Source organism: Cebidichthys violaceus, unplaced genomic scaffold, assembly GCF_023349555.1.
Source record: "Cebidichthys violaceus isolate CVI_PGR_0920_01 unplaced genomic scaffold, fCebVio1.0.p SCAF_11, whole genome shotgun sequence".
In the NCBI taxonomy this organism is placed as follows: Eukaryota; Metazoa; Chordata; class Actinopteri; order Perciformes; family Stichaeidae; genus Cebidichthys; species Cebidichthys violaceus.
In genome coordinates, this window is record NW_027176274.1 from 2,550,350 (window position 1) to 2,564,279 (window position 13,930).

The 13,930-nt window shown below is 42.5% G+C and overlaps 1 protein-coding gene across 1 annotated transcript; it reads right to left on the reverse strand.

Moving 5' to 3' along the window:
- Positions 1 to 18: 18 nt before the first annotated feature.
- On the reverse strand, positions 19 to 13,614 carry asmt (acetylserotonin O-methyltransferase). The gene is made up of 8 exons (XM_068734380.1): positions 13,299 to 13,614; positions 11,765 to 11,939; positions 11,262 to 11,391; positions 10,087 to 10,155; positions 6,828 to 6,946; positions 2,266 to 2,406; positions 896 to 1,018; positions 19 to 236 (listed from the first exon to the last, which is right to left on the reverse strand). Exons 1-8 carry the CDS (start codon positions 13,398 to 13,400, stop codon positions 19 to 21), a joined length of 1,077 nt encoding a protein of 358 aa, XP_068590481.1. The 5' UTR covers positions 13,401 to 13,614.
- Positions 13,615 to 13,930: the final 316 nt, after the last annotated feature.

Genomic DNA, 13,930 nt, shown 5'->3' on the forward strand with positions numbered 1-13,930 from the left:
CGGCCGTACCCGTCGGCCTCATGCCTCTTTGTGTCCCAGCACGGCGTCGTAGATCTTCCCGGTGAGGCGGTGCTGGATGCCGGTGAAGCCGGCGGCAGCTAGCAGGGCGGCGTACTGAGCAGCTGTCCTCTCCCTGCCCTCCGTCTGTACCAGCATGTTCAGGGAGTAGAGCTGCACCGTCACCGGGCCAGAGCCGTCCTCGTGGAGCAACGCCTCCACCAGCAACACAGCGCCTCCTGCAGGACGGACCAGAAGAACAGCGCTGTTAAGTGCGTCGTTCCTTCCTCTTTGTTCGTTTTTTTTTCCTCTTTTCTCTTGGACTGATTTGACGCAGACGCCTGACAAACCTCATCTATAGCATTACTGTTCGGCCCGATTGATAAAGCTGACATCTTGACTTGTTGAGCACAGTTGTAACTATTAGCACTGTTAATTGCTGCATTGCAATGTTATTAGTAACACCCGTGCGATTCAGTCAAAACTTGACTCTGCAGAAAATGTCTACTATCTGAGAAACGACTTCATACAACAGGTTGTACTCTGTCCAGTGTACACGTCTCTACTTAGTTTATTTCTTTGTTTTTTTCTCCCCTCTTGTGCGCACACACACACACACACACACACACACACACACACACACACACACACACACACACACACACACACACACAATTATGAAAACACATGAGAGGGTTTCCTGCCTCCTGATAACGCCTGCTGCTGTGTGCGTCTGTCTTTGATCAAAGTCACAAGGACAGATTTTTCTGGGATCAGCTGCATTGTGGGATACAATCTGCCATCTCATTTCAAGAGGGGAAAAAAAAAAAAAAGTGCTCATCCCTCTCACTCTCAAAGACACACACACACACACACACACACACACACACACACACACCTGGTTTGCAGGCTTTGTAGACTCTGCTGAGTAGCTCTATGCAGCGTTCGTCTGTCCAGTCGTGGAGGATTCTGGCGAGGATGTAGAGGTCAGCCTCTGGCAGGGGGTCTTTAAAGAAGTCCCCTAAACACACACACACACACACACACACACACACACACACACACACACACACAATTCCTGAGACCCTGTTCATTATTTCACATAATTATTAATTCTGTTGACACGCCTTCCTGCAACAAGACAATGATTCAATTAATGGTTACATCCAAACGGGGTAATGTCTGTTCAAATCGCATCATCTCAAAAGCACACAACACATTTCCAGCTATAGCTCTTTTCTTTTCTTTTTTTTTTGACCCTCTACAAACAGTAATAAAATGAAAGCATGTGTGCTTGTCCCTCATTCAACTACATGTCCTCGCTGCCCATTATATTTGTGTAGTTGCAATATTCCAAGTAAACATGAAGTGCAGAAGTCTGAGCTCAAAAATCAGTCCATTTCAGTTGTTGTTTTTTTCATGCTGTCCACGTTAACAGCTCCCGTTGTGTTCAGCACCACCGAGGCCACGAGAGCAGCAGGAGAGGCAAGATTGATTCTGGCTCTGGGTTTTCAAGATCACAGGCTTCTGTGAACTTTTTTTTTTTATTTGAAATCAGCTGCTTTGTTGGAGAGCCAACATAACAAAGAGCGAGGTATAAATTGACACAACATTTTCTGTCCAATAGCAAGAGTTCAGCGGGAGCATGGAAGCACACGGGTGACTATCAACAGTGTCTTTATCTGCTTTCGTCTTCGGAACACAGTCGCACTTGATTGTATATTAACTGAATGCTGCTCAGACACAGAGCTGAAACACTTCAGGTATTTTCTCACACCGTCGCAGTGTGAAATTTCAAGGCAACACCATCTTAACTTCACCGTCGTTACATTATGATTGAAAAGAAATATCTTCAAAAGAGGGTTTTCCCATCTTTTCTCTGTGCTTTGAGAAGGAAACAAGAGTGATGGCAGTCAGGCAGACTGTAACCGTGCCACAACCACACCTCAAAAGTATTAGCTGGTGGAATTCAGCACTTATTCTTCTTAAAGCAAGCTCTTTAATCTTCTTAAGTCATATCCAATAGCACCTTTATAAAAGAGGCCCTTCACCCATAGCTGAATTATTGCTATTGTGTTGGAATTGTTAAGTACTTTAACATATTAGTACAGTTTGTGTAAATAAGAAATTCCTCCTACTGTGTGTGTGTGTGTGTGTGTGTGTGTGTGTGTGTGTGTGTGTGTGTGTGTGTGTGTCAGTCATCACACTTGAACTGTCTGTATGCGATTATAAATGTCAAGGGGGTCCGTCCATCTGCACCGGCGTTACCTTCGTGGAAGCCTATCCTCTGGTCGGCCCCGGTGACAAAGTGTTCCCTCGACGTGTGCACCACCTTGGGGAGGTCAAAGATCGTCACAGTGCATGCTGGGTAGGCTGACGTGCACTGCTTGGCTAATGCTCCACTGCAGCCTAGAGAGAGAGAGAGAGAGAGAGAGAGAGAGAGAGAGAGAGAGAGAGAGAGAGAGAGAGAGAGAGAGAGAGAGAGAGAGAGATATGAATGAATACACACAACTGTCATTAACAAGCTAGTGCATCACACACACACACACACACACACACGGAGTCACACGAGCGGAACAGATGCTTTCAGGTATGCACCTAATATTTATTTGCATGATTTGTATTCAGATGTATGTGGCGGCCGAGGTAATGTGGTTCATCTAACATTCATGCCAATAAAGCAGAGTGGATTGAACTGTATATAGAGTGACTGAGAGCCACATGCTTTATTCAGGAACGGAGAGCAGAGCTTGCTGTCTATGAATCTTACTCAGGAATCTCATCTAGGGAAAAGCAAACACAGACACATCCCATTTTTTTTTTTTTTTTTTTTTGTTGTTCTGCTCTGGCTTAACCAGATTTCACATGCTTATGTCTATAAAGCTTTACATTTTAATGCATTTGAAATTCCTTGTCGCTACGCCTCGCTGTGACCTCACAAAACACAAATATACATGTGCTAATTATGACAGATTCACTGAAATGTCGAGTATAAAATTATGACATTTAAAAAAAAAAAAAAAAGGCAAACAGCAACGTGTTTGGTTGAAGGTGGCATACAACCACGGGGCTGTAATTGTAGTTAATGTCGGTCTGTTCCACCACTTTGGTCCAGACCGAAATATCTCGACAACTATTGGAAGGACTGCGATGGAATTTGGTACTCGTGCACGTTCATGGTCCCCAGGGAATTAATCCTAATTCGTGGTCCCCTGATTTCTGTCAGTGCCTCCATGAGACTTGTTTTTTTTAATCAAAATGTCTTAACTCATTGGTTTGATTGCAGAGGTATTTGGAACAGACATTTATGGTCCACAGAGGATGAATTGTATTACTTGGGGGATCTTCATTATACAAATCATTAGATTTGTATAATACTTGATTAATATGTTTATAACCAAATAACTCCTAAAACATCCCATCAGCTGTACTTTATGTTAAATCTAGATTCTGAAACTAAACTAGTGAACATGGTAAACATTATACGTTAGCATGCTGACACTAGCATTTCGCTCAGGCTCACAGGCCTTCTAGCATGACCCTGGACTCTCAGTCTTGTTCTGCTTACTGTCCTCCTAACAGAGAGAGCAGTAACTCTTTGTAAAGGCAGAGGTAAGACCCGATGACTTTGATGCTTTGGCAGCATTATTATCAGCAGTCGTGACTCACATGCAAACTCTACAACAGAGGGTGAGGAAGTGTATGAGAGAGAGAGAGAGAGAGAGAGAGAGAGAGAGAGAGAGAGAGAGAGAGAGAGAGAGAGAGAGGTACATGAAGAATGTATGAAGGGGATAGAGTGATGGAAAGTCAGTAGTGGAATACAGGATCAAAGGATCTCCCTTTGCCAAACCTACAAAGCCAACTACAGTGTGTGTGTGTGTGTGTGTGTGTGTGTGTGTGTGTGTGTGTGTGTGTGTGTGTGTGTGTGTGTGTGTGTGTGTGTGTGTGTGTGTGTGTGTGTATATATATATATACACACACACACACAGGCGGCAAACTGTCTGCCCGGTGCTGCCTTTCTCCTAACATGACCTGCTGCTACTGTAGTAGTCTGTATTTTTACAAGACTTTGCCTTTTTAAACACACACACACACACACTCACACTCACACTCACATCAAACAGGGGTTAGCAGAGGAGAAGAATCAAAGAGCATTGAGGAGGAGCAAAACCAAACAACACGCTGTACCAGACCCTGAGCTAACCTGGCTGCCTCAGTTTGTTAATGGAATCCTTTGTAACAATTACAAAAGCCCGTCAGTCTGGAATATTTGTTGTATTTTTCTCTCTCTACTATTATGGTTTCTGTGCTTACTGTACATAATTTGACATAGTCATATGTGTGACCTTTTCATTAAGAAACAAAACAAATCTGGTGCATTGCACCACTATATTACTGAGTGTAGTTGTATTCTCATATAAGCATGTTTTGGGTTGGATAAATGTCTTATAATACTGTCTATGTAGACTCTCCATCTGCAACTGGATTTCTGTTTACATTTTTTAAAAAGCCACTGCGCTTCAAAACCATGAATATATCATTTCCTCAGAGTTGCAGTAACCTTTAAGTTGATTATTCATTTTTAGGGAAAACATACCATTGAAATGCATGTTAAATGTCACATTAAAAATAGAGCTGTGTGTAGGCAGTCAGTGTAGGACAAACCACCTTAGACGTCCACCGTGGACTCGTGGATTTGGATGAAAGTCAGCAAAGTTGGCAGAAAGTAGTGCAGAGGGACAGAGAAGACAGACAGGCAGAGCACCTGAGCAGCAGGTGTGTGCAGACACAACAGATGCTGTGTGGGAGAATAAGTCTTAATGGGACGCTGCAGTCGCTCCCTTCACACTCCCGCTGCCCACGCTCCTTTTTCGCTGCTGTGCCTCGATGCAGAAATACGAACACACAAACCTCACGATGAGGAAGTCACAAAAGGAGAGAAAAGAAAAGACAGGAGGACTGCCCCGGATGCGTGTCCGTGTCTACATGTGTGCGTGTGCGTGTGCGTGCGTGCGTGCGTGCGTGCGTGCGTGTGTGTATATACATGCGCGTGTCTGTCTGCTTTTCAGTGGCTTCACAGCTCCCCCGTGTGGTCAGCTGAGGTGTCACACACAGAAGGGTGACAAATAGTGTCCGTAGTGAGTCGCTTGCCATTTCTTTGCCTCAGCGAGTCCAAATGCTGCAGTTTTGTAGTAATTAATAAAGAGAAAATGGAGACTCACTTGTGCATGTAAAACGTTGCTTATACCGCGTGGCTTTCTTGATAGATAATGAGGCCTTTTCTTTCCAATTTTGTGAAACTAAAATACATCCGAGTCTGGGTTTCTGCACAATGCTCGTACGTCAACCTCTAATCCGATTTAACACCTTGGTGATTCTGGGCTTTCGTGGGTAATGTGCTGGATCATTTAAATGTGACGATCACGCAGAGGCTATAGTCTAATGGACAGAGCCGCAGACTTAACATTTTGTCTTAGAGACCTCATTATTCCTATTCCATTACTGATATTATTACTCATTATTATCCATCATCTACACGCGTGCAAGAGTGGAGACATCGTTCAGCTCTCGGTTCAAAATGAAACATCTCTCAGACAAAAGCTTTTCCCCCCCCGTATTCTTCATATCAAGATGTTTTCAGCAGGAGATGAAAAGTCCTGTGACAGAACAGAAGGTTCATTTCTACTTGTTTTTCTTCTTTTTGATCCTTCTCTGTGTTAGTTGTTCAGCATTTCTTTGAACTCACACTGTGGAGCTCATGTTCTGTTTGTTCAGTCTTACTCTATCCTCTCCTTTTCATCCCTGTGCACTTTGCTCTCTGTGTAAACCATTTTGTAAGAAATGTTCTGTTCAAAAAGGCACTTTATAAATAAATCTTATTTGACCAAAAAAAAAAAAAAAAAAAAAAAAAAAAGAACAACAACAGAGGAGATGGGTCCAGGAAGCGATACCTTTCTACTGCTATGCATTCATAGAAGACAACATCTTACTCCACATTCATACATTTTACATTCAGAGCTGTTCAGTTGGATGGAATCTACAATGATTTGCAGCAAATTGGAATTACACGTTTTCCCTTCTTATTTATTATGAAAAATGATGGGCATTAACGATTCATTTTGTTTTATTCTCTTGGTCGTTGAACTACAAATTCCAATGTTACAGCCATTACCTGGTAAGAAGAAGGCTGACATAAATAGACTGTTGTGACAAACATGGCTGAATACTTTAATTACTCTCTGTGAACACTTCTGTTGTGTTTGTACTGTTGCCTTGTTGAGTTTATCCACTATGCATGAACCTTTTTAATGTAAAAGAAAGCCATAGAAAACACCACTTTCCTACATTGTATTTGTTGTTGTTGTTTCTTGTAAAAAAAAAAAATGTAGTAATTAATAATAACAGTAATTAATCATTTTAGTACTTGGCAACAATGCATCTCTGACAGGATAAGGGAAACTCCAGGTGGAGGTGACTTTGAGGTGTGTGTGTGTGTGTGTGTGTGTGTGTGTGTGTGTGTGTGTGTGTGTGTGTGTGTGTGTGTGTGTGTGTGTGTGTGTGTGTGTGTGTGTGTGTGTGTGTGACTGATTTACAAAGAGTCATTAACTTCAGAGAGGCTGGAGGGGGGTTTAATAAAGGTCACAGTTGATTGTGTGCATTTTTGTGCAACACACACACAATGTACTGTGTTAATATGTGTGTGTGTGGCTTAGCCAGCTGTCTTTTAGTTAACACATGACTGTATTAAATGTTAATGACTGTGAACCCACAACCTTATGGAAATGATATATGGTGACGGGATAAATACACACCTTCTCGCACACACTTACCTCCAAGGTCGCAAATGATGTTGAAAGGCGAAAGGTCAAAGGCCGTGATTACGTCTTTACCGCAGATGTTCCAAATAGAGTTCATCAACTGCATAAACTTCACCATCTCCTCATCAGACCTACACACACACACACACACACACACACACACAAAGCAGTTTCATTTTCATTTAAGTCTTCGTGTCTCGAGGCCAAACTTCCTTTATCATTTTCTGTAAGCCGTCACCCAAGGTTCTACTTGCTCTATGTCCACAATAAACAGTCAAATACACACACACAGTGCCTCTCCTCATCTACAATGTTTCTCCCCATGGCGACAGTGTGTGTGTGTGAGACAGGGTGCAGCAGAACAGAAGAGCCTGTGGTGACTGCTGCTGCTCTGAGGAATCTCCACCTCATCACCCAGTACTCTGGCCTGCTGTAGGTCCACACACACACACACACACACACACACACACACACACACACACACACACACACACACACACACACACACACACACACACACACACACACACACACACACACACACACACACACGTAACACTAGAATTGTATTCACTCGTCAAACTTCACTGCAGCGTAGTTATCAGCCATCTGATATGTGACGCAACTTCAGATGACACAGTGACCTCCAGAGGAACTTTGAAAGTGACTCATTGTTGCAGCCTCAGACTCTGATTACATCGGATGTGAAAAGATGAAATGACTGTGAGGCCAAACAGCAGACTGTCAGCTTTAATTTGAGAACATTTTTGGACGCAAGTTATCGAATGCCCCCCAACGCTAACATCTGCAGCTCTTTTTTTTTTTTGTCTCCGATTGAGTACATTTACAAACCCACGACCTCGTGCAGTCTGCAATCATGTTGAGGAAAATGTGCTCAGCCTGGTTACATCTGTCCTTATGCACATTGTTATAACATCGTGGTGGTTTGTGATCCGACTGCTCTCTGCACAGACGTGTTGCTACTCCTCAGCATCCCTGCAGGTCTCTGTCATATCTGTGCCGACTGAGTTCTGGCTCACGGCTGCCTGATCACTGTGTGTGTGTGTGTGTGTGTGTGTGTGTGTGTGTGTGTGTGTGTGTGTGTGTGTGTGTGTGTGTGTGTGTGTGTGTGTGTGTGTGTGTGTGTGTGTGTTACAGCTGTCTTGATGCTTTAGCCTCCCCATTCTCATCAACAACAATAGAAGAAAAGACTGACGGCTATTATTTAAAAGTATGGTCCTCTTTGACTTTGCTTTCACCTCTTGCAAAAAAAAAAAATAGATCACTACAAAATAAATAGTTTGATTATTGGAATCTGTTGTTGCAGGACGGTATTGTCCCATTGTGCTGAGACACATCCAGGAACGTCCCGGAGAAAAAAAATCTAATAGTTTCTCTTTGGTTGCAGAATAAAATGTGACGATGTCACTGGAAACTGGTGCAGTCCATGTGTCCTTTCTGTCCAATTATCTCAGCTGTGTCAGTCTCCTTTGATACCACAGGACGGCGCCAAAGCTGGACATTTTCAAATTGTGGCTTAAATTTCAATTTGGCAGTAGCTTTCCAATCCAAAAGTTGCAGTGATGTACCGTCATCAGTCATACATCTTGTATACTTCACTGCCAATACAAACCAATAGCTAGAATAATATATTGTGAAGATTGGTACACTGTGTGCATCTCACAGCATTTGGATAACCCAGGTTTCATGACCAGCATATGTTCCAACACACAAACCTAAAAAGCTCACTGTATCTAGCAAACATACTCATTGTAAATCTACTCATTGTCGTACAATGTACTGTAAAAACATGACATTTAATACCATGTCATTTACTTTGTTGCATTTATCGATCAATTAACTACATTTTTACTTCATGCTCTGGAATTAACTCATCTACTCATCTGTAAAAACTTCTTCCTTGCAATGTCTTGTATTTTTTAAAAATCTCTCTAAATCTAAAGTTCTCTTCGCTCCAAATCTTTTCTGACTTCTCAGATATGGGAATTCAAGCTCTCGACGGTTCTTGGTTGTAAATTATTCAGGTGCAGTCCTGGCGAGATGGCGCTGAGTAAACAGGAGTCTGAGTCATCCAGCCAGCTTTGAATCTTCTTGCTCCTGCTGCAGAGCTCAGAGCTCAGAGCTCAGAGAGAGAGAGAGAGAGAGCAGTGAGTGACTTCAGAGCTCGTTTTCCCCCCTTTGCTAATTTACCCACAGTATTCACAGGGGAAATCAGCAGGGACAAACAACTGCTACTCCCCATGAAATCAATTGTGCGCAGGTGTTGACATTTTTCTCGCGGGATATTTTTCATTTTCAAATCAATTATAGCTGAACTGCAAATTCATCTGCACAAGGTTGTATTGCATTATGTGTGCGTGTATGGTTCCTAATTTGAATATTCTCATTTTGCATGTTTTTTTTTTTTTTTTTAATGAGGCAGTTTTTGTGAGATCAGCTGCTTTTTTTTAAAAAAAAAGGATATGAGAACAAAAATGGCCGATAAAGAGATAATTCAACGTATGCAACCAGAAACGTACAAAACATCGATTGAGTGATGTGTAAAAATCCAAAGAAAACAAAATGCATTCACATGCAAAGTAATGTCAAATGTCACCGTTTTTACTTTCTACTGCTGCTGAATTGGCGCGTGTAGCTTATTCATACATCTGCACATTTGGTGTCGCTACATTTCACTTCGTGGTTCGGATGTGAAATAATAGCAAATCAGCATTTTAACATCCGTCTCATCTTCCATTTGTGCGCACCAGATCCCCTTCCATCGACGCGCAACGGTTTGTGCAAATCATGCCATGATGGCGACAAGAAGGGAGGACGTTTCAGCCCGTTTTGTCCACCGTGTTTCAGATTTTAAACGGCCTCTGTTCCTCTGGGACTGCTATTCTAAAGCACAGTGCCTCACGCAGGCCCGATCGAAAACGTCTCCGCCAACAAAAGTGTGAAACTTTGAGCGCGTGACCCCCCTGAAAACTGCTGACCGGCAGATCAGTGAAGCGTTACAACTGTGGGCAGCACATACCATAAACACACACAAGACCTTTAGGACAACGGCAGATATGTTCTCAGTCTGCTCCAGGCTTCCTCACATCACCGCTCCCTCCCTCCCTCCCTCCCTCCCTCACACATCCCGTTGTTTTTCTTTTTAAGGGTCGAAGAGAGACGAGAGTGACAGACGGGCTTAAGATGGAGAGACAGGGGTGGAATGTAAATTGGCAAGAATTTGTGTTTTCACCTGAAGACCGCTTCTTACCTGTAGAGAGCTTGAAACAGGTCGTTGGAGCTGACTCCAAAAGCCTTTTCATACTGGTTTCGTCCCTCTCTGGTACAACGCAAAGACACAAATATTCATATATGTGATCATTTGAGGATTTTACACACACACACACACACACACACACACACACACACACACACACACACACACACACACACACACACACACACACACACACACACACACACACACACACACACACACACACACACACCTCGGTGTAGATTGTCTCACTGCTTCATCTCATCGCTACAGTTGACGTAGATGAAATGTGTCGACATGAATTCACCGTCTGTTTTAGGTCAATTCACATATTTCTGTCAAAAATAATGAATGTAGACGACGGTGCCTTTTTTTTTTTTATCCTTTATAGATGTAATCTTTACTTCTGTCTGTTTTCAGTGTTTCACTCGTCAGCCACAGTGAATCCAGTCACGCTGTTGGAGAGCTGCTGGCTGGCTGTCCTCCCTCAGACATAACAATGAGACTGAAATCCGTCTCGAGACACCGTTCAAACAAAGAAAAGCAGGACCGGAATCCACATCCTCAGGCTACAAACCAAACCTCTCACAGCTCCTCACCGCCCACCAGAGTGTGAGATTCTATACGCTTCTTGCTCATTTAGATGAATACCATCCTTTGTGCATTATTTAGAAATAGCACTGCATTTAGTATTTGATAAAGCAGATGGGCCCCCGTTATGCTTATTGTTGCTTCTCTTTTGGTTTGTGCCATTTTGCAAGTTATATTTTGGCTATTAACGGATGTTCTTCTAGAAAATAGTCGTATTAAAGTACAGGTAATTATAGTACCTTGCAATTTAACCCACGAGGGACAAACACAATGGAACAAATCACATCAATGTAATCAGTTAGAGTTTAACAAATGGTTATATAAATGGAGAATTTAAATAATCTGTTAACTGGTAAACATCTGACACTGAAACAGAACAATCAATCCAGCAGTCAATAAATCAAAAGGACAGAAATATTTTTAATTATAATTTCAATTATTGAATACTTGCAACACTTTTGTTTGCACACGGCTTTGTGCTTAGGAAAAATGTTTTCTCTAACATTTTATAGCTTAAACTAATTAACTTTTATTGGCAAAAAAAAAAAAAGAAGAAAAACCCAGCTCAGCGTACTGACCTGACGGCGTCGGTCAGGTAGTGCCAGCAGAGGTAGATGGTTCTGGAGCTGTACTGGATGGACTGGTAGAGGGACACGGGACTGGAGCGGGTCAGGTAGACACTGGCCTGCTCCGTGTTGCTGTACGACACTGAAACGAGTGGAGGGAGAGGAGGAGGCGACTGTGAATGAATCACTGCAGGTGTTGAGACGACGTCTGAACTTTAATGTAGACGAGGGAGGCAGAGACTGAGAGGGAGGTGTGTGAGCAGGTGGTGCAGCAATTGGAAATGTAAAGAATGTCCGATGACAAATGGAAGTATGAAAATTGCATATTACTAAAAAGACTACTAAAGAAATCTTCTACATGAGTTTTATTTATATCTAGTTTCACACATTCATGTGCTTTTTAATCCTTAATTATGATGCAACACTCGAGAACAAATGAGTGTTATCATTATTACTATAAGTAGAGAGTGAGAGTTTTCAGGTGTGTGTGTGTGTGTGTGTGTGTGTGTGTTGACCTCGTCCATCTTCCTGGTGTGTGTTGAGGAGCTGCAGGCCGGTGCAGGCAGCCAGCAGTCTCTCTGTGCCGTCCAGACTGGCTCCGACCGCCTGACTGATCTCCTCTGCAGACAGGGGGCGCTCTGAAGCCAGCAACGCATCAAACACACCCAGCTCACAGGCGGAGAAAACCGTCTGTGTGAGTGAGTGAGTGAGTGAGTGAGTGAGTGAGTGAGTGAGTGAGTGAGAGAGAGAGAGAGAGAGAGAGAGAGACCATTCATGTACCAAAGTCAAATAGACTGCAGTGCTCAATCCACAGAATTAAACAATCTCTTCCAATACAATTCTAGTCACATTTAGCACTATTTACACTAATCAGGACGACACTATTATGATGCTTCAGAGTTATTTCAACAGAAAGACCTGCAGTATCAATCTGTCTATTGAAGGTGTGGCGCTTCATTGCACTCAGCTGAGTGGGTCACCATCACGCACAGTAAAGGATTAGAAAGACTAAACAGTAAGGAGACAAACTGTCAGGCTAGCTGGACCTATAGAAAGAATAGCTGAAGTATGTCATTGATGTATTTATGGACATCAGTAATGTCTTCACGAACATTATTTCATTCTTTACACTGTTTTTATTTACGATCCTAATTTTCTTGTCCGTCTCTTTTTACCACTTGCTCCTGCAACGATTTCTTTATTGTGATGATACAATTAAAGCTTCATCATCCAGTATCTAACATAGTGTAGAATCTAGATAATAGTTCATCAAACGTGTAGTGAACTGACATGGCCACAAAGATATCGGAAAAAAGCTAATTAGCACCGTGTGTATTTTTCAGTTAACAGATAATTAATCACTGTTTTTAATTAGTTAATCTCAGTTATTTCTGAATTAATTACTAGATCTATAAGATATTCTAGAGCCCAAGGTGGCATCTTCTAACTAACAGACTGAAACCCAAGAATATTACACAGAAAATCCCACAGTTGAGAAGGTGGAGCTTGGTGTTTTTGCATGAAAAACATTAGTATCAAAAACGTTAACAATTAACTTTCTGTTAATTGACTAATTGTTTAATCACCTTATTGTTTTAGCTTTAAAGAAACTCTGTCCTTGTAGCATTAATATGTTGAAATGTTATCAACTTTGAATTACTTTCACCCGTGTTTAGCAATACATTTCCATTATTGGGCCTATGATGTATTTCAGATGATTAACGGATCATCTCTGATCTAATTTGTTTTGTAATATGAAGTACATTTTAAGCTTAACAATTTTATTTCATAGACCGAATTAAAGTTACTTTAATGTGCAAATATTCAACATGATTTAAAAAAGGCAGACCTCCTGATTTGAGCAAGATGTTGTAATCTTTATTTCCTTCTGTAGAACCATGGCAACCATCAGCAATCATCTTCAAACAACTTCCTGGCTAAATAAACGGCTCACGTGATCATAGCCTCGTTTCCTGGTGGCTTGCGGTTCCAGGTAGAACATTAATAAATCCGTTACACTATTGCGCATGCACTACATGTGTGCGTTACCTTTGAGATGAGGAACCCTTCCACATACTCCAGTATCTTTCTGGGGTAAGCGGCAGCAGCAGGCGTCCCCTCCGATGAACCCGTCTCTTGACGCTCAGCCATGGCCACGGTCTGGACAGAACTACCGTGAACGCTGTGCTCCTCCAAGCAAAGTGAACTTCCCTGATAGTTTGTTCTGCTCCTCAGTCACTTCAACATGTGTGTGTGTGTGTGTGTGCAGGGACAGCCTGGATAAAGCTACAGAAAGTGCCCCCCCAGCAGCAGCAGTGGGCTAAGCTGATTAGGGCCCAGATAACCCAGATTAGATCAGGGGCTCAGTCTGCATCGGACAAAGGAACAACTCTGTGGCGACACACTGCCGCCTTGTTCATAATCACTCAGATGGAGACTTTCATTCTCATGACAGGTGTTTTCATGACCCCAAAATTTGATTGATTGACACGCCCCCTTCTCCTCTCCATATATGGCCCGATTGCACTTTATGCCCGAGAGACCCGACGGTAGCTTCACGGATGACCGTGTCGCATGCCTTACTCAGACATCAGATTATTCATGATTCATCCACACAGCGGCGTGTGGACGGCACACAGAGTGGTGCAAACCGTAACCATGACCACGAAAATGAAGGTGAC